General features: G+C 51.2%; 7 protein-coding genes across 7 annotated transcripts; 4 read left to right on the top strand and 3 right to left on the bottom strand.

The window, feature by feature from the left end:
* Positions 1-4746: 4746 nt before the first annotated feature.
* Positions 4747-5953, top strand: EAH_00003690 (SAG family member; the record flags this gene model as incomplete). The annotated part of the gene is made up of 4 exons (XM_013397331.1): positions 4747-4822; positions 4976-5151; positions 5281-5699; positions 5836-5953. 4 exons carry the CDS (start codon positions 4747-4749, stop codon positions 5951-5953), a joined length of 789 nt encoding a protein of 262 aa, XP_013252785.1.
* A 1977-nt stretch (positions 5954-7930) lies between these two features.
* Positions 7931-8883, top strand: EAH_00003680 (ubiquitin / ribosomal protein CEP52 fusion protein, putative; the record flags this gene model as incomplete). The annotated part of the gene is made up of 2 exons (XM_013397330.1): positions 7931-8137; positions 8701-8883. 2 exons carry the CDS (start codon positions 7931-7933, stop codon positions 8881-8883), a joined length of 390 nt encoding a protein of 129 aa, XP_013252784.1.
* Positions 8884-10190: 1307 nt separating this feature from the next.
* EAH_00003670 (TPR domain-containing protein, putative) lies at positions 10191-13428 on the bottom strand (the record flags this gene model as incomplete). The annotated part of the gene is made up of 5 exons (XM_013397329.1): positions 10191-10319; positions 10509-10658; positions 10804-11132; positions 11249-12092; positions 13036-13428. 5 exons carry the CDS (start codon positions 13426-13428, stop codon positions 10191-10193), a joined length of 1845 nt encoding a protein of 614 aa, XP_013252783.1.
* Positions 13429-15225: 1797 nt separating this feature from the next.
* EAH_00003660 (hypothetical protein, conserved) lies at positions 15226-17372 on the top strand (the record flags this gene model as incomplete). The annotated part of the gene is made up of 6 exons (XM_013397328.1): positions 15226-15595; positions 15777-16004; positions 16237-16513; positions 16808-16962; positions 17130-17247; positions 17351-17372. 6 exons carry the CDS (start codon positions 15226-15228, stop codon positions 17370-17372), a joined length of 1170 nt encoding a protein of 389 aa, XP_013252782.1.
* A 31-nt stretch (positions 17373-17403) lies between these two features.
* Positions 17404-18443, top strand: EAH_00003650 (hypothetical protein; the record flags this gene model as incomplete). Its single annotated transcript, XM_013397327.1, has 3 exons — positions 17404-17474; positions 17869-18026; positions 18250-18443. 3 exons carry the CDS (start codon positions 17404-17406, stop codon positions 18441-18443), a joined length of 423 nt encoding a protein of 140 aa, XP_013252781.1.
* Positions 18444-19461: 1018 nt separating this feature from the next.
* EAH_00003640 (hypothetical protein, conserved) lies at positions 19462-19791 on the bottom strand (the record flags this gene model as incomplete). Its single annotated transcript, XM_013397326.1, has 1 exon — positions 19462-19791. The coding sequence occupies one exon, from the start codon at positions 19789-19791 to the stop codon at positions 19462-19464; it is 330 nt and encodes a 109-aa protein (XP_013252780.1).
* Positions 19792-19872: 81 nt separating this feature from the next.
* On the bottom strand, positions 19873-22538 carry EAH_00003630 (zinc finger (CCCH type) protein, putative; the record flags this gene model as incomplete). Its single annotated transcript, XM_013397325.1, has 4 exons — positions 19873-21072; positions 21176-21759; positions 22088-22316; positions 22443-22538. The coding sequence occupies 4 exons, from the start codon at positions 22536-22538 to the stop codon at positions 19873-19875; spliced, it is 2109 nt and encodes a 702-aa protein (XP_013252779.1).
* Positions 22539-24415: the final 1877 nt, after the last annotated feature.

Here is a 24415-nt window from a genome sequence, read left to right as displayed (position 1 = left end):
TTGCTGAATTTTGGAGATATTCGGGTTCGTCATGCCTCCAGTTGGGGGAACACTCGCTGGTTGCCAATGCATGGCTTGCACAAGGTTCACGGCAGGACCCTTGCGATGGTGCAACTCTATCATTTCAAATATGAAAATCGTTTCTCCGTAAGTACATTCAGGATTTATACCTTGTTGAAACTAGTGACGATACATGGGCATCGTAACTCTCGAGCCCGGAGTGCAATTCTAGTAGAAAAATCGTTTCTCCGTAAGCACAGTCGGGAATAGTTCCACCTTGAACCTAAGGATAATCTATAGGCCTAGTAACTCTCGAGACCGGAGTGCTCTTCAGCTAGTTATGTTGAGAGAAAGTCGCTCAAAAAGCCTTTTACTGAAGTGCTGTGGGCGTTCTTGGGGCAGGGTCCTTCAGAAATTCATGTGTGCCTGTTTGTGTGTGTGCGGGCTAATGGAAATGACGTAGGCGTTCAACAATCCTCTACGGCGTCAGTGCATGCATCGAACCTTTGGGCATGGATATGCGTTTATGTGGTGCTGCTTCGCGGCATCAGCTGCAGCAGCAAGTGCCGAAACGACGAGAGCTGCCTGGTCACCCTCCCATGCCCAGGAACCTATGCCGCTGTTTGCAATACAGTTTGGCCTAGAGCTAAGCATAGGGCTATGTTCCGCTTTTTTGGCGAATTATTTCCCCAAGTATTCTGGCTTTAGTATAGCTCACAGCTGCCCCAGGATATGACGATGGCTCTCATCTCATAATCGCACAGCACAGCTGCGACAACCACCAGCTGTCGGCATGTGTTACCCAGCAAGTACGCTGCCTGAGAGCATTGTTTCGTCAAGAAAGTGGCTCCTTTAAGGCATGAAAATTCATTAGGCTCTACCGAAATTCCTTGTCAAAGCTCAGCCGTTTCTTCTCCTAAATGTAGGAGACTGGTGAACGCTGTTTTCTCGCGGGAGGGCAGCACACAATTGGCTGCAATGTTCTTTGCAACACAGTCATGACGGAGTGCATTTATTCTCCTTCGCTGGCCGGGGCGCCTCTATCCTGCTTCAGAGTGCTCCACTCCCCTCTTGGAAGGCTAGCTCCGCTCTGCAAGCCGAAGGGGATGCTAAGCTTGTTGGAAACGCTGGGATGTGCTGTTTCTCTATTGGGCCACTAAATGCATGTCTAGGATTATCTTGTGGTGGACTGGTCCATCGTAGAGCCCCTGGTTATGTTAATACGGATCGTTTGAGTTGAATTTGCATTTTAAAGCAAAAACTTTTTGCCGTTCACTCAATTCTTCCTTCTCCCTGCAGAGCGTGCGCGCAGGGAATGCGAAGGGAGGATCCTTGACCTGAGCTGATCCCCGCCTCGAGCTGTGAGCACTTCTCGTAGATATTTATATACGAGAAGTACTCCCAAAATGTAGGCGGTCTCCCCTTCACTCTACAGGCGTCTCGGGTACATCCGCCCAGGGTCCCTGGATTGTTTCAGAAGAGCTGTCATGAGTTGCACCACAACCCGCTGCAGCGCGTGCTGCCAGGCAACCCCGTATACAAGCATGCCCAGGCCAAATTTCCATGCATGCACACGCAGTCGACGATTGTCAGCACTTACTTTGCCGTCAGTAGCTAACCTGAATGTAAATAGAAATGCATCCGTCCACGTCAGGCATGCCAACCTACATCCACACCCTCGAGCAAAAGGATGCGGTCACCGAGGGGAAGAAAGGAGGACGCGGGAAGGGCAAGAACGAAGGAGACATAAACAATTGGTAGAGGATAATATGGACTGGCATTGGCTGATTGTGCCTAGATTTGCAGCAGCCGCTGCCGATCGGAAGTCGTTAAAGCAAACGGTTGGCGTCATCTCTGTTCATGCCGGGAGCCTTGTGAATTGTGCCCTGGTTGGGAGACGCCTTGTATGAGGGCACCTTAGCCCAAAATAAACGCATGTAATAAACCGTCGCCGAACTGCAGAGTCAAAGTGCGGCCTTGTGTCTCCGCACAAGACAGCAACAACGTCACTGCGAGAGAGAGTAGCTGGAGTAGATCCCGGACACATGCGTAACGACGAAGCCACCGAGCAAGAGAATATAACGCCAACTAGCCTCGAGGTCGGCGCGTCGAGTGGGGCATGGACCCCTTGCAGCCCCCTATGGGTGACCAGCCCCAAATGTGCAGATCTCGGGATGTTGTCAGCTGAGGCGCCCAAGCTGGCCATAGGTTGAGCAAAGGGCGAAGTTCAGAATAAGAAGATAGCGAGAGACGCAGAGCAGATAGAAATAGAGCCACGGCCATCTATACACTATACAGACCAATTTCCAACAAAAAGTTGCGTGCGGCCGAAGTACATGCTGTTTTATGCACGCCCATCGTGTAGTCGCCGCCGCTGAGGGAAGCGGCGGCAACTGCAAGGTAAAGAAAACTTAGACGCTCATGAGGAATTTCTACGCTCAAGTAGTCTTCAAAACCCATTCAACGTGTCGGCCTCCAGGCTAGTTGACGTTGTATTCTCTTGGTTGGTGGCTTTGTCGTTACGCATGTATCCTGGATCTACTCCGCCTGTTCCCTCCCGCAGTGACGTTGCTGTCTTGTACGGCAACAACGTCACTGCGGGAGTTCAACCAAATTTCGATGATTCTCACGGACGCTTTAGCAAACTCAAGTCATAGTGACACGTCCACGCTGGTGGTACGTCCCCAATGCATGCTGAATCTATCAAAGAATTAAATGAAGAAATTTTGGCAGCAAATAATGGGAGTAAACGTTCTTGTAGAGCATGTCGCCAGGAATGTCACCATTCTTCCCCCGCGTTGAGTGAAGCCTCATACGTTGGAGCCGCACAAAACGTATGCGGATTGTCATAGCTGCTTGAGCAGGTATTGCATGCCACCTTTTGTAACAGATGGAGCTCTTCCTACTACCGCTCTAATGGCCACCTGTGGTTATTTTCCTGATGTGGAAGACTTGTTAAACCGTGACGCAGTGCCCGAGTCCTGGAAGGCCTGTATAGCCCCTGTTTGGCACCACCCTCTCTGATCCAACTGAGGCCTAAACCCAACGACAAAGTGGTATCTTTTCCAGGATTTTTCATTCCCCACTCAAACCTGGATTCTATCCAGCGCGTCTGGCATGCGGTCACGGACGAGTATCCCATCCCAGTATAGGATATTCGTGTAGAGAAGCAGCAAGGTTGAGAACAAGAAGTAGAAGGAACGGGCCCAGACTGAGCCCGACGAGAACGGCTATTCAAATGATTCTGCACCGTCAGCTTGGTAGCTGGCCTTGCCAACTTATAGACCTCGTCAGAAGGAGACGAACAATGCATGCCAGCGAGCTGTCCCTACTGTGCACGACAACTTGCCTGCAACATGGGCATTCAACTCTGTGCAAAAGAGACGCATGCCTTCACTTTTCTTAGGCTCTACTGTATTGTAAGAGATCCGTGGCCTGTGTCCTTTTCTTGCGGCTTAGGCAGGATCTTCGCGCCAAAATGACGGTGGATATGACGAGTGGCATCTCTTCAGCCACATCAAATGACTCGTACAGAATGAATGCTAATTCATTTTTTCTTCAGTCACTCACTCTTCATCGTACGCTTTTAGGGCATCTAACATTGTGCGTCTTGCAGGGGCTCGCGTGAGATCAGATGTGTATGCTTGCTGGGGCTCGGGAACACCGAAGGTTTAGGTCGATGAGACCTAAAGATGCATTGTGGAAGCATTTGCCGTTGCTGCCTAATTGCACTAGTTCGGTACATCCCGTGATGCTACCATGCGCTTTCGAACAAGTGCCGGTGCTTCACCCCTGCAATCGCTCGTGTGCCTCTCTGCAGCTGTGACAACTCTGCAACCAGGGATCATTTTCACAGACCCCTTAGGCCAGTGGCTATGTCTCAAAGTACTTGAGACACCGGAGTGCACAAATAACGCAAATTACAGCTTGTTGCAGTGGCGTGCGGAGGGCCTTTCCCTCCACGCCTTGCAAAAGGCTTGAAGCTTGACTAGCTAGCAGCCGTTCCCAGGCGGAACCGTCTGAAATACCAATAGAAGCTAACGTTCAGGGAGAGTCATTCGGGAATGTTCCACTCCTGGTGGATTTGGAGGGATTTCCTGACTTTTGAGCCTTGCCTGGGGGATGACTCTAGAACCGTACTTTTCCTAACTACTTGGAAGCCATGGAGTAAACACGACGCGATGTGGGTAGATCTGGTAGAAGTATTCATGCTACCAGCTTCTCTGCGTGGCAGCCAAAAACCATGATTCTGTGGGCTGCCCGCCCGAACGGAAGGAAACAGAGCCACATCTCGGCGGGCATCCTTGCATTTTAACGCGCCCGTTCACTTCATTTAATACTTTTCAACTTGGTAAAGGTATCAAAATCTTTACAAATTTACTCTATGCATAATGCGCATGCCTCAGGCGCTCCGCGCCTGAGGCATGCGGAGGGATACGGAACCATGCACAGCACGAGCGGCAGCCAATGCAAGGTGTTGAAGTCCAGCCTAAACCTAGTTCAAAATAATGGCTACATTGCAGTTTTTACAATTCTGTCCAATAAGAATATGGAGATGGCACCAATAATCTTTAGTGGAAAAGCCCAACAGGCGAGCTAGCTGACTGCGGTCCACCACACTACAGTTGACCACGTGCACGACCGCTACTCGATGCTGTCTCCGACCAACCCCATGAGCATTTCCGACAGTTCATAGTAATATTTGTTGAATTTTCGATCTATTTATACTTTTTCTAGTAGTTGAAAATGGCTCCTCATGCTCTGATATCGCTCGCTGGCGTGTGCCTGCTCATCCGGCAGGTCACGGGTGACCCAGTCGCAAGTAAGTGACCCGCCATTCTGCTTAGGTTCTGCAACCCCTAAACTCAGCACCAACCAGGGACACTGGCTGGAAGATGCTTGTTTGTGTAAAACCTCCATTTCAAAGACCCTTCTTCAACTGGTAGTTTCCTGGTGGTGTGTGATGCCTGCGCAGTCTCTCTGAATTGCTTGACCGAGCTGAACCAGGCCAGGGCCGCCGCCGGCCTGGCAAATCTTACTCAGGAAGAGGCGTTGTTGCCTATTAATCAGCCGGTGACTGCTGCGGCGCCGAAGGGCCCTGAAGCAGAACCGGCAGACTTCTGGACGAAACTCTGCGAACAAGTTACAGGGGTAGGAAGCCTTGCGTGTTGCCAATCATCCAAGTAACTGAAGTAATGGGCTGCCCGCAACCACAATCTACACATGAATGCCTGCATATATGATCCGTATGTGTGCCTATGTGGCCTCATCACTGTTCAGGCTCCTGCTCCCCAGACTTCTTCCGGAGAATCTGCTCCAAAGGGCACATACGCGTTTTTTCCAACATCAGAAAGCACAGGCAATTGCGCCGCTGCAGTGGAATACTGGAAAGGAGGTTATAGCCTGTTTAGTGACAAACTGCCCGAGAAGTACAGCGATGCCAAACCCGGCACATATGGGAACGAGAAGGCAGTCTCCTTCGTTGCCCTCTTCAATCCCAAGCCCAATCCAACCGTCAGCTGCGTTTTCGTCAAGTGCCCAGCGGGTACAACTAGCTCTTCAACAAAAGCAACTGAAAAGGACAGTGGCGGTGGTGTAGGGGGAAGACGGCTCCAGGATGCAGATGGAAGTAGCACTGTTAATGCCGTGATTTGCCTCACGGCTCCAGAGGCGTTGGTAAACGACGAAGCTCCATTCAGGTGAGAGGCCAACATATCAACGGTGCATATCATTCAAGCAGGTCATCAAAGTCCCGCCAAAGTTGTCCAGCAGGCGCTCCGTTTCAAGCCTATTTCGTAGTTTTCTGTGATTTTCATTCATTCTGTTGTGATTCAGTCAAGACGTATGGAACAAAATTGCATCAGCAGTGTCGAATGGAACCTCATCGGCTGGATCTACTGCTCTGATTGCACTTGCGGCAGTAGCCCTGTCCGCCTCTGCTGTTCTTCTTTGACTTGTCGGCTCTATGCGGCCGCAAAAGCGGTGTCATGCGATTACAGTTAGAAAGCGTCAAAAGATGCATTAAGATGCACCGGTGGCTTTAGGGTAGGCGACATCGCAACGAACTGTTGCTTTCTCTTCTATATTCGCTCACTTCTTTCTACATGACTGGCCAGCTGATTGATCTGAGTGCCTCTGAATGCTATCTGAGCGGATGAGCAATCCTTTAGAAACGAGGGATATTTTATAGAGCTGATGCTGAGTTGCGTTCCTGCACTGAGTAGAGCCTTTCGGCGGAACGCCTGAATGACGCTTTATAGCGAGAAAAATTTCCTCTGGCAGTTGCTGGTTGAGAATATCCAAGAGGGTAACAATTTGAACAGATGAACATAGCTGCCCGAGGTGTTTCACCTCTGTTAACGCGGCTGTGGGGTAGTGCTACTAGCAGAAAATCATGAAGCCAATTTTCGCCTAGATAAAAGCCGCGAATCTGCAATGTAACATCAGCGTAGCACAGTAGAATCTTCAAGAATGGCCCCACCAAGTTCGCTTCCACCTCCATGGCTGCGCTCATCATATCCGGCAGCCGGGCAGAGGGGAAGCTTTTTAATAAATTGTCTTAGCTGTATAGACACTTTTCCTGGATGGAAAGCTAATCAAACTCACGCCCAGTCAAACTTCGCCGCCCAGCAGCTGGCCGCATCCTTAATGCCGGGAAAACACTCAGTAAACTTCATTAGCGCGGAGAAAAGAAAGCTACTGGAGATTCCACTCTCGGGAGGAATATTTTGCGTGTCCTTCTACCTCTGGTGCGCAGTTTTTGAAAGCCACCTATAGTTATAACCGCCGCTATGTTGCTATGTCCAGTCGATTGCTGTGCTAAATGCATGCATGCTAGATACTCTCATCTTCAGCCAATTTCAGCTCAGCAGGTGGAAATTTTGTGTGGGTGGCGCTTTGTGGTTCGCACCTTTCCCGAACGACCCGTGTGGTGCGATCACGCGCACCGAAGCTCGTAACTGAGGACCGCTGCGAGCTGGGCACATGGATAGGAAGTGCCGAGCATGCGACTGACCCCCGCTCCAATCCCCAGCCACCCTGAGCCAAATGGACCCAAGTGCCTGGGATTGGCGCGGAGAGGAGCCGCCACGTCATGACGTGCAATTCGCCGTACGGCAGCTAATGATGCAAGGTTACTCACGTGCGAGCACAGGCAAGCAACAACCCAATCCCCTTCACTGAACACACTGAGCCAGTAGGCAGTTGCTATACACATACTTGACCTTCCATAGCCAGCCTGCGCAGAAGTAGAAAAATAGGTACCGTCTCTGTGGGGGCCATGCAACACCCAGGCTCTTGTGCCCCTGTGCACAGGACGCCTGGAGAGTGAAGGGGAGCTCAGCTGCCTGTTGAGAAACTGTAAGCACTTTCTAATTGCTTCATCACAGTTCGTGCACACGAGAGGCGCGGACACTCCCCTCAGGAAACGTCTTCAGGCAAACCAAACCTTCCAACAGCTTGCGCCAAGGAGATCCTGCAAGCTTCCCGAACAACGAAAAACTCAATCATTATCATCGAAAATACAAGTTCATAGTTTTCAATGCACTCATAAACTCCTAGTTGCAATGGGCGCGTGCAGTGTTAGCATTGAGGTGTGGTGTCGGGTACCAGTAACCACACCTATACAGTTGGTACGCTACTATCCTCGCAGCTCATCGTGCGCCTCTTAAACAGCTATAGATTTATCTAGCAAGTCTTTCGCTCGCGCAAAAATAGTACCAGTTCAGAACGTCTTACGTTTCAAGGGGTTGCAAGTATTGCAAATGCATACCTGGGACTGGCGTCACAGGGCTGCCCCGCCAGCCCCCACCCAAACGTGGGCCGATGCGCATGTTCAACAGGTAGGGAAGGAGCAGTTGAATGGCGAAGAAGTTGGGTTTGTGTTCGTTTCTTCGAGGGTTTCTCCGAATTGTGAGGGGATTTTACGAAGATGCAAATTTTTGTGAAGACGCTAACGGGTAAAACCATTACCCTTGATGTGGAGCCTTCTGACACTATCGAAAATGTGAAGGCAAAGATCCAGGACAAGGAGGGTATTCCTCCTGACCAGCAGCGCCTTATCTTTGCTGGGAAGCAGCTTGATGACGGCAGAACTCTCTCCGACTACAACATTCAGAAGGAAAGCACACTCCACCTGGTAAGCCTCTCCCCACGGGCTGCCGCACCTGCCCATGGCTCACAGAGCGCCGACACGTGCGATTCCCGTTGCTGCTGGCTATTCGTAGCTTCTTTTAATCCTGAATTTTATACCCTTATTCATCCCTACCTGCAGGGAAGTAGCAAGGTTCGCCGCAGTCACCGCAGGGCAGCGCCAAGCAGATATTCTTTGCGCAGCGCGAGGCAACGTGCATATTGCATCTTTGTACTACACAAACCTTGAGCATTAAGCCATTAGACAGTTTCTATGGCAAAGAAACACCCGTAGTTGTTAACGGCAGTTTGGGGGGGCTGTGCGTTGTACGCTTGTGCGTTCTGTTGGGTAGTCGGCATTGGCTTGCGTGAAGCAGTAACGGTCTAGTTTTTGCGAAAGGAAGAGATTTAGACTTCAGTGTAGCGTTATTTCTATCTTCTCTACAGATGCACACTACCGTTTCTTTCGTTGTCAAATAATATCCATCGCTGCGGTCTGTGCGATAAGCTGCGGTGGGACTCACCTTTGATATCGGCTGTTTCTTCTGTTTTGGTGTGTCCGTTTTCTAGGTGCTTCGCCTGCGTGGTGGCATCATCGAGCCCTCCCTGGCACTGTTGGCATCCAAGTACAACTGCGAGAAGAAAATATGCCGGAAGTGCTATGCACGTCTCCCGCCTCGGGCCACGAACTGCCGCAAAAAGAAGTGTGGCCACACTAGTCAGCTGAGACCCAAGAAGAAGCCGAAGAGTTAAGACACTTCAACATTCTTCCCGGTAGACAAAGTAGCTTACGATACCCTCTCAAGTGCAGCAGCAGCCCGTAGGTGCGTGCTAGGGCAATTGCCATTGGCCGATTTCTTCGTAGTTAACGCTACGTTGGGGTGGCAGCCGGCGGGTTGACTGGCAAAAACTATTTGCAAACGCCATTTCACGGACTGCTTGGTCCAACTATTCGATAGGCTGCAAAATATTGTAGCTTGTTTCGTCTTTACTGAATTCTCGCTAGCCAGTTGCCTCGAGAAGTTAAAAGTGCCGACGAGCTGCCACGTGCAGCCCGCACAGCCTCACCGGAGGCCACTTTTAACGAGTAAATGCACACAATAAATCGAATTTGCCTTCCCGGTAAGATATTCGAGGCAATGCAGGTAACTGTCAACTGCCGCCGCAATGGCCTGGAAGGCTGAACGCTTGCCGAGCTTCTTACGTTCAGTTTCGCAACTGCGCTATGCAAGGTCGTTCGGTAGTTTGCAGGCGGTTTGCTAGAACCATGCCCACGGGGCCGGGCCTAGTCTTCGCAGCCGCGGGGCATCGACTGACTGGCTACGTTTGCAGCTGCAACTTTTCCCGCACTAGCTCGTACTCCCTGCGACCCTCAAGAACTAGTTTCCTTTTTAGCTGTTCAGCAGGACTCGACCGGCCCATGCTCTAGGATTCGCGGGAGCGAAGTCTTGTCAGCAGCACACTACGCCGCCGTTGTTGCACCCACTTTGACGCGGTACAAATAAAAACAAGATATTCCTCCCACTGCAGCAATGTGGATAAGAACGACGGCAGCCACTTAGAGAGAGTCCAAAAGTGTCCTCAAGGTAAATGTGCTGCTCTTCGCCGGCGAGTCAAGGGCATTAGCGCGAGCATCGTCAAAACTACCTTCGGCTGATGACCGCCTTGTAATTAAATACCAACGGTGGCCAAACCCAGCGAAGCTATGCATCGTATGCCCAGGGATATCTGAACAGACAGTTAAAAGCATCATTAATGATAATGGAAATAATGAACGGTGGTTGACAGCACGTCAATATCTGCTTAAACTCGGTGAACCAGAAGGCAGAGCACAATGCCTGTTTTGCCCGCTCGGATGCCAGACTTGCCTCTCTAGAAACCAAGCGGTTGCTTCTTTTACCGCGTAGTTGGGGACCAGTCGTTTTGAGTCACACGGCTCTCTGCAAACCGCAACACCAAAAATCAAGCAGCCCACTTCCTGCTTTGCCTGGAAACACTTCACAGCTAACTTATCCCGTCGGCCAGCTGAATTGTTCGGGGATAGAAGTTTTTGGGTACGTTCAGATGACTGAAGAAATCGCTCGCCTGGTCAGCGGATCCGTAGGCCCGTTGCGGTTTAAATGCTCTAGAAGAAGCTTATTTTCATAGGTGATGCCGCTGGGCGTGACAACTGGCTCGTCCATCAACCCCTGCAACACACAAAACACGCAGAAAAGTCACTGCTGTCAAGCGTTCACCAAAGCAAGCTACAGAGGAAAAACCACAAAATGAATGACTTCATCATGGACTACGGTCTCATTTGAAGTTGTAATAATGAACATGCATTATCCTTAGACAAACGTCAGGGTTATCTCGTGGAAAAAAGGTGCGGGGAGCACCATGGAGATTTTGCACGTCAGGAAGTCGGGTATTTCAAAAGGAGCATCCGCTTCAGCGGCCTCGGCAACGAGGTGTTCTAGCTGCGCCAGTCGACCGTTAACTTCTTCCATGGGAAGACGCCTCTGTTGTGCCACCACCTCAATGCATTCCTGCAACAAAAAGCATCACGACAGACCTAAACTGTTGTAGATATATTTGCTGCAGTATGCAATTCATGGACCGAATGCGGAAACCGAGACTCGTGCTCGAATGTGTACAGCGTAGACAACCCACTCGACTGAAGCACAAACATACCTTGAGAAACGCCTCAAGGTCCTTCCTATCCACTGATCTTTGCCTCCTCCAACGTGCATTTCTGAGTTTCTTCGCTGAAGCGCAACAGCCACCAACTGCGGAAAACTCAATACAACTTGCGGAGGCCCAATACTCCTCCCTCATTTCCAAATTAGTGCTGCCTGTTGAGCTTCTCAGAAGCTGGTTTGTCTGTTCACGCTCATTGATAAAGGAGGTTTTCGGCATACCGTTTAAAAGAGAGTGGCGAATCTCGTTGGAGGCTCGTCCAGCCCCCGAAGACGATGCCGTCTGCGCCTTCTCCAGCAGGCTCACTCCCGCGTCATAGTCTCCTGCGGCGGCAAACACCCGAGCGGGTAGTCATGATGCATCTGCAGTGAGAATCTGCTACACCCGAGAAGAAATGTATGCGTTTCGAGCTGATGAAATGCATGGAGGAAAGGGTTACCCAGCTGCACAAGCGCATCCCCCTTGATATAGAGACCCTTCACGTTAGTTTCGTCAAGCGCCAGAGCTGCCTCGGCATCTTCAAGTGCCTCTGGGTATCGCTTTTCGCGTTTATGGCAGAGAGCTCTATTGGTGAAGTACGAGGCAACCGTGGCATCCACCGCAATGGCCCTTGAATAGTACTCTGCTGCCAAGCCGTACATGCCTCGCCTAAAACTTTCATTGCCTAGGTCTTTTAGCCGGTCTGCTTCTTGCCGGTCAGTCACCTGGGATTTCCCTGCTGGGTCCAGTGAAACGCCAGGAGCACTGACACCCTTAGAAGATGAGCTGCTGCTGCTTCCGCTTCGCCCCCCAGCAGGCACATTCTCTCCAGATTTGTTAGCTCGGCCTGCCTGGTCAGTACCCGTATGCTGGGCTTGTGCCCCATTGGGTGGTTCACGTCGGCAACCTTGCATTGCACTAGAGTCCCCGGAGGAGGTGGACGTTGTGGCGGCTCTACCGGTAAAGCGAGAGGGCCTGACAGCATTTCCTCCACTTTGGCTAGAGATTCCTCCAGAGGCACTGCTACGACTGTCTGTTCTAGTCGACCCGATGTTGCTAGTGCTGCTGCTAGCACTGTTCGTCCTGGTACTCCTAAGGCCCCCTCCTGCCGCCTCAAGGACGGAATTCAGCGCCGCTTGGAAAAATGATTCCATAGGGGTCCCCGCACCGAAACCGCCCCGCTCGTCGCCAAGGTCTCGGCTGCTGGCACCACCGACCGACGATGTTCTGGAGACAACGGCGTATGAGGAAGCTGCTTTCCAGCTGAACGGTTCCAAGAAGTCTTCGGGCCGAGGAGGGTGATCCTACAACAGGTGGGAGAATGCCCTCAAAAAATTATGGTTTTCATACGGACTGGATAGGAGATGTATGCCTCAAGAAAGAGGGGGGAAACGTGTCTTGGAAGTGGGCGTTCCTCGAGCCAGAAACGCTTAAAACTGGCAACGCTATGCGCAGCATCTGCAGTGCCCCCATCATCCTACGGCATTTCTTTTAGTGTCTCATGCTGAGGTAAATAGCGGACTGAATGAAAATGCTACATTTAGATTGATACCTCCCACTAAGTGAAGTGATGCGATCCAACATCACTCTTCATCGCCGAGCATGCGTGGGCCCCAGCAGTATGCGTTTCGCTGGACTTGGTCCGGAATAAGCTGACGGACGACAGTCGCTGAATTTTCTTGGCAAAAAATATATTCGTAGCTCTTGAAGCGGTAAGATGGAACCGCTCTCTCGTCGTTCACAAGGTTGCCGTGTACTGCTCAGCTGCCGTACTCCGATCGCTCTTAGTAGTGGCTGCACTACGTGTAAACACGAGGATCAAGGTGTAGAGGAAAGCTGAATTTTAGTGCTGATTGCACACGCTGTACTAAGGGCCACTAACCAAGCAACTGTGGGCCGGCACTGGAGGCTCCTTACTGGGTAACCCCACTCTGTTTCCGTGTGTAAGGAGGTGCTGATGTGGGTAATAGTTTGGGAAGTACATTCAATTCTGCCCGAGGAAGATGCTACCTCTACATCCCGCACCTCTTACTCTGTGTGGTGTTGGGCTTCACTTGGCGCAGTAGGTGAAAGGTGAAAACTTATTGCAGGTTATTGTGGATGGCCTCCCCTATGTCGCTAGAGGCTTTTTGCTGCTCGGGCTGTCCTTAAGGCAGTGGAACAACGGCCACAGCTATCCGCGAAAATGGTGTAGCAACACCAAATTAGCAATAGAATGGCGGCACCGAAAATAGTCCACCAAATTACTAGAGACCCGGAAGACAGCGTGAAATGCAACTTCGCAACGCCACGCGTCTTGCGGACGGTGCAAGGGGGGCTTTGGAGGACTTCGCTATTTCCCCACTTGACGGTCGTCATGCCAGCACCAAAAGCTGTTTCATAGTCTGAATCACACGTGCACGTTACGGTTCCGCTGCCTTTCCCTGGGGAAAAGGTGCAAGTGCCTTCACCACACGGATTTGCCGCCGGATTGGTGCACGGGTTGTTGTGCGTTTCGCAATTTTTGCCAGTAAAGAAGTCGCCACAGTCGCACTTGTAGAACGGCTCTGTATTGGTGTCTAGGCATGTTCCCAGAGAACAGAGGGCACTGCTGCAGTCAATGCCTGTGCTGGGCTTTATGCCGCATCCGTCATTGCACATTGATATGGTGTCTTCACACAAGGCACCCGAATATGGCTTATCACATACACAAATCTGCAGCCCTCCATTTTCGTAGCAAGTGCCGTTGACGCACAAGTTGACAGTGCAGAGCGCTGCACCTGCAAATAAGACCCCCAATCCTGACGCTGGTGTTCCCTCTTTCCTCCATACAGAAGCACTTTCTCCTAGCTCTTTGTGAATGAAATGCTGTTGAGGAAATGGGAGGTGACAGACGGTGAGGAAAATGAACAGGGCAGTTGCTCGAGGGATACGGCGACGGGCATGAAACTTGAGGGCTAAGTGAAGCGGTGCAAAGCGACACAGACGCACGGCAAGAGCGCAGTGGGCGCACCCAAGCAAAGCATTGTAGTTGTTTAATATGCTTAATTGTCTAATAGTATACAGCTACCTGCGGAGTCGGGAAAGGGTCTGCCTTTCTGGGACAACGTGTACGAAGTAGCACCTTCATGTCGGGAAAGGGTCTGCCTTACTGAGACAACGTGTACGAAGTGGCATCTTCCTGATGTAGGGACAACTTCGGCCTCCACTGCTGTCGGTGGGCCTTTGCACGCCACGGGAAGTGAGGCCTTTCACCATTTCTGGGTCGGCGTTGGGGCTGCAAGCTCCGGTCTGGATACAGAATTGAGAGCTAGCCCCAAAGGAAAGACAATATCTTTGGAGTGGGATAAACCACAACTAGACTAGGCAGACTGGGGTGACTGCTATGCCTGCGTTAGACAGGCATACTGAGGGACGGCGGGCATGCGAGAGCCGCAGGCACAGGAGCTCTAGGGCTGCATACACCGAATTCTGAAGAACCCCAGCCAGGTATTAAACATATAAATAACGGAAAATGATCCCATATCCGTGAGCAGCAGTGATGAGCCGTAAGCTGCTGATGCAGGTCGGTGTCCCGTCCTCAGCAGAGGATCCAACGCAGAACCACCCCACGGTGTCTAAGCCTTTCCGTGGTAGTACTGGAGCCAAAAGACAAGAATTTGCTGAACTAGAAGAAAACGAGACTTCTGCAAGTGTGTTTTTGTACGGGACTGCACAGAACTCCAGGCGATACAGCTGGGTCTGGCGAACATCTACGTTACGAACAGTTTGAAGTGAGCATCAACAGGAGCGCTCCCATTGTGACAATTTTCAGCAGCAACTAGTAGATCCATATGGCTTGGTTAGTGTTAATTCAGGAGGGAAAAGGGAAATTGCGTTTTTGCTTGCTCAAGGCAACTCTGAGTGGCGGCTGCCGACTTCACACGCATGACAGCTGAATCGAACGTCGGTTAGAGCGGCGTGCAGAAGCAGTAGCATTTGCGCCGTTCACCTCTTATTTCCCCCTTATTCTCCTTAATTTCCTTATAAATTTATCAAAGGTACTGTAACTCCGTTTTCCAGCGCAAGTTCTTGCCAGGGGAACCAGGCCTGCCCCGGTAGGCTCATTGTTCGGAGCTAGCCAGCAACTAAGAGCACAATGTGGGGGAAGCAGTCGTTAAGATATATAACTGCTACATAAGAGGACTTATACGGGTGAAATGAGCCGCTGGGGGAATGGCTGGAGTCCCGAAGAACGCCCGGTTCAATCGGCCAAGCATTTGGGGGCTGTTATTGATGGAGGGGAAGGGGAGCGGTAGTGCAACACGTCGATGCCTCTAGCAGTGTTAGGGCTCCACACGTAAAAAGGATAGCAACTGCGGTTACGCGTCCTCCACCAATCGTGTGGGGCACACCTTGGGTGGATTCAAAAACACCAGAACGATTGCGCAGGCCGGTTGGAAGCCTCGAAAAGCGAAAATGGCCTGGATTCTTCGCGCAGAATTCGAGTATTTGTTGTGTCTCACCTCCGAGAGGTTGGATGTGGCGAAGTCGCGAGCGCTGCTGCATGCAGCTCTTGACGCTCGGCTTCTTCTGACAGACGACCCCTTGTACAACGCCTACGTTGACGCAGGGAAGGTTGCGCTCAAGAACTATCTAGGAGAGGGAAAGGACAGACAAGGACTGGGATGGCAGAGCCGCACTTTTCAGGCCGCCATGATGGCCTGCATCTGCGATGATGTCAATTTGGCCCATGTATTCAACGTTTTAAGGGTAGAGGAACTCTTGGAGAACCTCGGAGACGAGCTCTCACCGAGTCAGTGCGCCAAAGTAATGCTCGCTATTGTCGGTAAGCTTCCACCCTCCCTTGTGTTGCTGCAGTCGCAGAAACTGAAAAAACGCAGTAGCAGAGCAGCTGAAACTTTAAGCTGGACTCCAGGCCACACCCGTTGGTTCTGCACCAGAGACACAGCATAAGCCTTTCAGAAGGCAAAGCGGTCTTCAGGGTTTTACTGTGTTGCGCCCGTCAGGTGAATTACACCTTGTGCGGCGCGACATGCAGGTAGCAAGCAGCACCGACTCTCCAGAATTTCTTGAGTTTAAGGATAGAAGTGGCAAATTCCTCCGAAAGGCTCTACAACTGCTTCTGTCCCTTATTTCTGAAAGTGGCAGAGACCGGTTCTGCTACGTTAAGGAAGCCTTAATCCATCCGGATGCCACCTGCGCGCGCCCAGGTCCCGCAGCGGCCTTTGGCATTAGTAAGCAGGGGCCAAACTGGTTGCAATTTTGCTTTTCGTCCTTCTGGCATGTGCCTAACATCTGTCAGGATCGGCATGAGATGCCTAGGGTTCATTTTTTCCTTTGACAAGGGCGAGCACGGGATTGAGCGGGTGATGTGCTCCGTTTGGCTGGTTGATCATCCCCGAAGTGCTTGCATTTCCTTGAGTAATTTGATCCTCTGGTTGCTCTACGGTTCCACATTTTTTGCAGGCTCACCAGCCGATGCAGCTGTGGCAAAGGCGTGGAGGGGTCGGGAGCCATTTCAGCTGGCGCAGGTATTGCGGGCTGACTTGGACGCGAGTTCGTTATACACGGCGTCTATGTATGCGCTGTACAAAAGGGGAGACGCGATGTTCGAGACGCTTCTGCACAGCGGCAGCCTCCTTTCTCTGTGGCATCGTCTGCATGCCATCTGTAAACGCCAAGCGGTACTTGGCCAAGAAGTAATCAAGTGGAGTGTTGTGCGACAAGCTCCAAGACTCAACAGGTAGGCTTTCGGCGAAGAATTGCCCTTTATGAAAGTTTTTTGGACCCAGCTAGCAATGACACCTGGGCGGACAAGCAGCTTTATTGCGCCCCTGCGCTTCTTTGAGGGATCGCTTATTGAAGATACCCCTTTCGGGCGAGCGGGAGACTGCGCATTCAAGAGGTCTTATTCTCGGAGAAAAGAGGGAAGTTGGTGCCTTAGCCAAAGAGTTTTCTGCATGTGTGCAGAGAGGAAGTCAGTCTCTGGCAGTTCTGAGTTTTTTGCAGAGTTGATGCGTTCTGTTTGTCGTTGCAGATTGCGGCAGTTGATTCTGACGCGACTTATTCAGTGCCTTTACCAACCCCAGTATAAACAACCTCTCGGTGGCCCTGCAACCGCCGGTGAAAAGATGAGCAACGACGACGAAAGGGTTCTTGCAGGGCTCATTGCAGAAAGCCTCGTTCTTTCCGGTGAATCTTTGAACACCCCTTTTTGCACATGTGCTGGGGGGAAGACCTCGATGCTTTCCGATATTGTATATCTTTAGAAATAGCCTTCTCTATACCCTCTTCAGGAGGGCAGAGCCGCCTCTACCCAAGGCGGAAGGGTAAGAAGGTTTTCTTTCGAGCGTCCTCAGTTAAAGGAAACACCTCGACGAAGAACGTATCCTCAACCCTTCAGGGCTTTAGTAGTGGTTGCACTCGCGGAAACAAAATCCAGCTTTGGAGCGAGGAACTGCTTGGTCCTCATGCGCTGTGAGACGCTCAGCGCCCAGGGATGCAATGGCAACACTACACTTTTTGAGGCTTCCTGGTGTACACTAGTGTTCAGATTTCGGTTTTATTTGCGTGTATTCAGGAGTGAAGGTTTGGTGCTATGAGAGCAAGGCCCAAAAGCAACAAATATTGCAAATGGCAAGTAAAGGAGGAGCGGCACTTTCATCCAAGTTGGATTCGCTTTTGTGCATTCAAATCGACAGAGGGTGAGCTGAGCAATCAGCTTGGGATACAGCTTGCTGCTTGTCCAGCACATTAATGAATCGGCAGCAGCACTCGAAGAGATAAATACTTGATGCACTTTTCAGTGAATTACGTGCAGTAGCATTACAGGTAGTTTCACACTGGTTGCCGCTTATGGGGGGCACAAGAAGGTGTGGAGTGGAACTAATGAATGCGATTCATCCCTTAAAATGATCTGCACTCACATAGAAGCAGCCACAAAGGCTGTTCCAGAGTTGCATGCACATAAAAGAGTGGTTCCAAACGAAGAGAATTGAAAGTTTAAGTCCCGGTAACTAGTGTGCTGACAACACCACATAAGCTGTTGCATGAGTTCTCCTGAATAGAATCGTTTCTCTTGAATATTTCGTCTCCCAGATTCGTGGAGTTGCCTTTGGGGCAGGAGCTGCCTGACCTCGACGGCTTGGCGAGTTTGTTTGCTGAAAGTCCTGGGGCTAAGCCTGCGGACCCTTACGAAAGCATGCAGTACACCGACATGAACCTCTACACTCTCGTCCCCGACGCGTACACATCAGGTACATATCTTAACATCTCTTCACCACTATGTTCCGCGTTCCAATGGAAGGTACCTGGTTCGATGCAGCAGTAGCACTGTGTGGCTTGAAGTCGAAGACGGAGTCTATGGTAGATACGTCCCTGCTGCATCAACCTACTCATGCATTACTTGCGGATGGTCACGTGTAGGGGCCCTAATTGCTTCATCCTAACGTTGACCCCATTTGACTGTCCCTCCCGCAGGAATTCGCGCTCCCAACTGGCCATCTACATCTTACCTTATTGGGTCTCGCCTACACCGAGCTACGCCTAACTTGGGGGTGCTGGACGAGTCGCGTTTCTTCACCAACCCGATGGTCACTGCCCTTCTGAACAAAGATGCCCTCGAAGAAACAATCAAAACCTTTGTATCCTCAGAAGCTGCGGAAACCGTCTGAACCCATCCGCCACGACGACGATCGTTTGCTAGTTTTGATCATAAGCGCCATTTCGTGTGAATTTAAACAGAACAGTGCAAGGAAAGACATCGCCAGTTGAACGAATATGTGCCAACACGTCTGCCGCGCAATAAGTACCTGCTGTTCAAATAGTGTCTCGATCCTTTTGCCTGGGCAGTGAATGCCGAGCACGTGACAAACAGCCACCTGCAGAATCGGCGCTGTAGAGACCCTGGAGAAAGTCTCATTGCACCTCGGATGTTCGTCGGTACCCGAGTTGCCACCAACATTTTTCTTTAACTGCTGGGGAGATTGTTCCTTCGCGCTTCTCTACCATGCTTGGTCTTATAAAGGCCTCCCTGATGCAGACGTGCTGACGACGGATCCCGTGCACATGCAGTGCATCGTGGGCAGGCTTTTCTTGCCATCATCCCAGAATAAACCTGGGTAGATTACTGGTACTGAGTAATTCTTTCGCTTCGGCTAATCGCTACTGATTTTACAAGCATGAAGTGCTGACAGGCTTGTAGAGTGAGCATACGAGACGTCGATGCAACTATGGACTCAAAGGACGATAGATATTTAGGTTCTTGGACGCCATTATTGATTACTGGTATTTGCTAACCTTTAGCTGGTCCGCACTCGAATGCGACAGTGCTTTCATCCCGTCTGCGCTACAAGGCTCTCGATGGTCTCGAGACTCTGTAGCTGCCACTGCATTTGACTGAAGTCTTTTCAAAGTACTTTGGCAGCATTTTTCCTGCTGGGCCATTTGGCATTGAGTGCCAATCAAAAGATCTGTAGATGGTTTAAGCATCCTGTAGAACCCTTGCAGCAAAAGCAAAAATAATGTTTTCTGGAATAGGTAAGGATACCTTGTTACCCTTATTTCAGCAGTAAAGCAAGACCAGGTTACTGCAAAGCAGTTGTTGCCGTCGCTGCCGCTGCACTCTCTGCGTAGTCAACGATATCCCGCTCTGCCTACCTGCACCCAGCGAAGCCGAACCCACTGATGGTATTAAACAACCAGCGGTACCTTCCCTTCGCCTAGGCGGTGCTGCAGCGTTTGCTGCTGTTGAAGCTGCTGGGTGTTACCACGCTCTCCATCACTTTCTTGTCCATTTTCATTTTCACTCTTTATAGTCGAGAGTCTCTGGGGCGGCGCGGCAGCCCGTCCATCCGTGTACGGCGTGGGGCATTCGCAGTGTGCTCCCGCCGCAGCTTTAGCAGTCTGACGCTGCTTCTCGCGGCCACTTATTGCATCGTGCTCCAACGGCTGGCCAGTGCAGCTTGAAGGGTCTGGAGTGCGGGAAGTAATCGCGGAAAACTGCAGTCGCAGAGCAGACATCGCAAAACGAAAGCTGAGCTGCATTCCTTAGATCAGCCCAATGCAATGCAAGACGTCTTTCCATCGGCACTGCTTCTGCTGCTACTGCTGTTGTGTTGCGGTTGTGGGATGACTTGCGCTTTGCTGAATGTTGGGGGTGTCTTCTCCCTTAGGTCGGTGAAGCGGGCTCTTCGCTATTCTGTAAGAAGCAGGAGCTGACCCAGTTATTCCGTTAGGGAGCTGCAGCTTAGGAACGTGCTGCTGCTCTCTCTGTTGCTGTTGCAGTTTCTGTTGATGCTGAGCATCCACCCCGCAGAGGCTCTCCTTCTTCGAAAGCGCACCGATGCCTTCCGTTTGGTCCCGCGCCAGTTGGGCCAGAAGGCCTTCTAGCTGTCGGTGCTGGCTGAGCGGTTGTTGCTGGCGCTGCTGCTCTGCCTGCTGTTGGTGCGGCTGCAGTGTCATTGCAGCCATTCGGCTTTGCATTTCCCTAAGGCTGTAATTTCCGAAGGGCGATACAACAGGCGCTGCTTCTGTGTTTGGCCTTTCAAGGTGGAGTGTCCAAGGGGCTTCGTTCTGTTGAAGCTGTTCATCCTGATGCTGCTTCTGCTGATGTCGAAGCAATTCGACGGCCTGCAGCAACTCTCGACCTTGCCGGGATAACGACTGCTGCTGCAGCTGTTCCGCCATTTGCGGTTGTTGCAGTGGCTGCTGCTGCCGCTGAAGGCCTTCAGGAGAGGGTGGCCTGAGGCCTTGTTCCACTTTGCGTACAGCAGCAGCCGCAGCGAGGGACGCGAAAGAGTAGCAGTCGTCCCCTGTGGCAGTGCTGGCTGTGCTACGAGAGACCGCTTGGCCCCACGGGTTTAGCTCCCTATAGGCGTAGCTTGGAGCCGTGGCTGTTGTTGCAGCGGCCGCTTCCTCAACAGTGCCTGCTGCTGGGCGCTGCCACCCCTGCTGCAAAACCGCCTCGGCAAAAGCTTGCTGACTACTGGGAGGCATGCGTTGCTGCTGTAGGAGCAGCCTCTGTTGTATTAACTGCTGCCGTGAGACCATTTCTTCGAGCTCAGTCTGCTTCTGCTGTTGCTGCTGCTGCTTCGCAGATTCCGCCTCATTAGACGGTATCTGCATGATGGCGGGCGCTTCATTCCAAGATTCAGTAGACTGCAGCTGCTGCAGGAGTTGCCCCTCAGCTTCCTGCCGTTGATACTGTTGCTGTTGCTGTTTTGTCGCTAGGGCTCGCAGAGATAGTGCCGGCACTTTTGACGTGGGTAGGCGGAATTGGAGGGACCCTGGGGAACGAGCAGCCTGCAATGCAGCACACAGCAGAAAAAAAGGAGTTGTAGTGGCTGCAAGGGTGCTTCTGGTGCGATTCTGCTCAGTATATTTATATCAGATGCAGCTGACTCACCGCCCCCGCTTCTTGTTGTAGCAGCTGATCCTTGTGCTCATTCTGCTGCTGTGGCAAATGCCCATGGGTCAAACCTGTCTGAAGTTGAGGTACGCTTTCCTGCTGCTGCTGTGAATGCTGCTGAGATTGCATCTCAGAGGCAAAACAACGCTGCTGCAGATCCTCTATCTGGCGTTTCAGAGCTTGTTGATTTTGTTGTTGCAGCTGCGGACGGTGGAACACCTGGGTCCTTTGTTGGTCTTGTGACATGACAGCCTTCCCCGCAGCTCCACCCTCTAGCATCATCAGCAACTGCTGGTGTTCCACCAAGTGTTGTTGGTTTTGCGGCTGCTGCCGAGAAAGTTTGCCCTGAGCTTGCTGCATAGCCAGTTGTTGTAGCAATAACAAATCCTGCGGCAAGCTATTTTCGTGAAGGAGAGGCTGCAACGGTTGATGCTGCTGCTGCTGCTGCTGTTCGCGGGTAGGCATCATGAACTGTTGTTGCTTCTGAGGCTGCTCGTGCAATGGCTGAGCAAAGACGTACCCGACCTCAAGCTCCCCAAGGGCGTGTGCATACTTGCAACTTGAACCGTGCAGGCATTTGCCTTGTACAGGAACAATACACAAACTCACACCCTGGTTCTGAGCACCCTGGATCTGAAGAGATCACGGAAATGGCTACATTGTAATGATAAAGTGGGGGGCACAGAGTGCATACTGCTTGACTTCTTTCCCGTACGTAAAAGCACATATATGAGCCGTCACCACAGGTAAAGGGTCACAGGAGCTGGCACAAAAGTGGCTCAGCTGGAGCTAGCATTACGCTGCACTGCTTCGAAAAACCAACCACAATTGATGGTTATGCCCTTTGAAAAGAGCAGACCCTCATGGTGAGATCATGCTTGTGTGCACGATCAGCTGCTGGCGACTTACCTTCCCTGTAAAGTCGGCACAGGCCTTTTTTCCCCGGAAAGTCCCTCAACTCCTGCAGACCGTGGGCATACGAACAGTTATTATTGCTGCACTGTCCTCCCAGAAATGCGTTGCAGAGCTTTGTTTTTCTCAGGTCTGGAAGCTGCCGAAGCTCTTCCGCAGAGTGAGCAAAGGAGCAATTGTTGCCGCGGGTGCACTTCCCACGAGCGTGAAATACACACCAGGCTGCCTTGTAAACCCTAAACAAACAGAGGCAGTGCCAGAAGAACATGCGATGTTGCCGAATGCCCTGTGTATGCTGCTGCTGCTGGGAGAGCCGCAACAGAGTAATGACAAACTGAGCTGCCAAACATACCGAATGGCGGTTTCGTTTGTGCAGACGTGGCTCGCAATGCACTGCCTGCTTTTGCATTATGGGGCAGTTAAGCTGCCAAATGAAGACATACTGCATTTTCTGCTGGCTTGTGAAGAAGTCGATGGAGCGAGGAGATATGATATGATGGGCGGGCGTTTCGGCGGCAGTAGTGGGTGGCGCGCTGGAGAGGATCTCTCGAAGACGACTGATGGCCTGAAAATACTCCCTCCCCCAAGTTGGGGTCTTTAAGACTCTAAAACAAGAAGGCTTCTGCACGCAGAGCTGGCTCCCTACCTTCTTGAAGGCGTACAAAGCCTGCGGTGGCTGCTGGGGCGTGGACTTGAAAGCGCAGCCGCCCTCCGACACCAAAGGCGAATATTTGAACAAAACCACTCGGAAATCAAAAGGAGCCACCAATATTTGCACGCAGTAGGCGGTTGCCAGCAAAAATATTTCAATTTCCTTCTGGCAGAAAGTCGTTAGCCACTCCTGAAACACTTTAAATACAAAACGGCGACACGGGTGTTCGTTGCTCCACGTATTGCTGTGTGGTGGAGTGGCTAGGCCCTTAGCCTAGATACGAAACAACCGGGAAAATAAAACGAGAACACGTTACAAGGAAAACAGAGTAAGGGAATTCCGGCCTGGGTCTAACACCTGTCTGAGCCTAGTCGGGCGCGCGAGGCGCAGAGGCGTCGAATCTCGTGGCGATCTGCAAGAGGGGAGAAACTGATGGAAATATACATGTAGGAATAGATTAAATCCTGTATCTAGGGGAAATGGCCAAAAACCTGGGGCGATAGAACCTAAAGTGACCGACCCCCGAGCAGCGACACGTCAGCTTGCGCAGCGGTGGCCTGCAAGAACCCTGAGGGGAAAAAAAGGTGAAACTATCCGTTTTTGGATTTCAAAATCACCCAGAATACTAAAAGCAACAAACGAAAACAAAAAGAAATAACGACCTCTGCACGGCGCAGCTCACGACTCCTGTCAGTGTGCAACTTTGTTGCCGCGCGATGTCACCGTGGAGCGCGGGAGACCCGGTCTTGCCTTTTCCGGAGAGTGCAGCCGACACGTTCTACCTGGGTACCTATGATTCTATGCTAAAAAAATGTTTACCGTTTGATATCCCAAGTAAACTTGTAAGCTCCAGTTTTTTTGGAAAGAGCTCCCTGGTTCAACAAACTGGACTCGGACACGCTCACGAGCTATCGGGTCACTTGAGTACACTCATTGTGCCGTTGGCGTTGGTGGAAAAGAAAGTCGGCACTAATGTTCCTCACATACAAATATTGGAGAGATTTTGGGGGGCGGAACCAGGGAAGAGCACTTCTTCTCCAGTGATAAACGTCAAATGTGGGATGAGCAGTACAACATGCCACATTTCGTGAATTTTGCGTCGAACTACACACAATTTCATTGCGCTGTTCTCCAGAATAAGTACTGATACAGCCGGCACACTCGGAGAATTCTTGACAACCCCTATACTGTTGCAATGTGCTCCGTTTCGCCTGACGCGCAGTTTTGCCACGCAGCAGTCCTCCTGTTGCACCAGCGGTTTCAAGCCAACATATGTAGCCTACCATATGTGAAGCACGTCACCAAAAAGCCCAAGATATTGCAAAGCTGTTATGCTCCTCCCATCTGCGGTGGACTACAGCGCATGCCCTGAAAACAAAAGTGCTCCATGTTGTGGGGTTGTAGGAGCTACGCAAACCGTCCACAGCAAGCTACACGAGCATTTAGAGGACCAAAATCAACAGGTCCTGCTACATTGTCTTTATACTTAAACTCTTTAGTCAACACTACATTACCTTCGCAGGCTGTGACCGGCTCTTACGAACAAGCCAGGGAAGCCAACCTTATTGCTACTTCAACGTTATACAACTCTGACCACAACGGCAACAAATGTATATACATATATGCTTCTAGCATGTACCGCTGTGAATTCACACTGCTCGCTAAGGTACTTT

Source organism: Eimeria acervulina, genomic scaffold, assembly GCF_000499425.1.
Source record: "Eimeria acervulina Houghton genomic scaffold, Eah_scaff13, whole genome shotgun sequence".
NCBI lineage: Eukaryota > Apicomplexa > Conoidasida > Eucoccidiorida > Eimeriidae > Eimeria > Eimeria acervulina.
The sequence above is the reverse complement of the archived record's forward strand: the minus strand, read 5'-3'. Positions and strand labels throughout refer to the sequence as shown.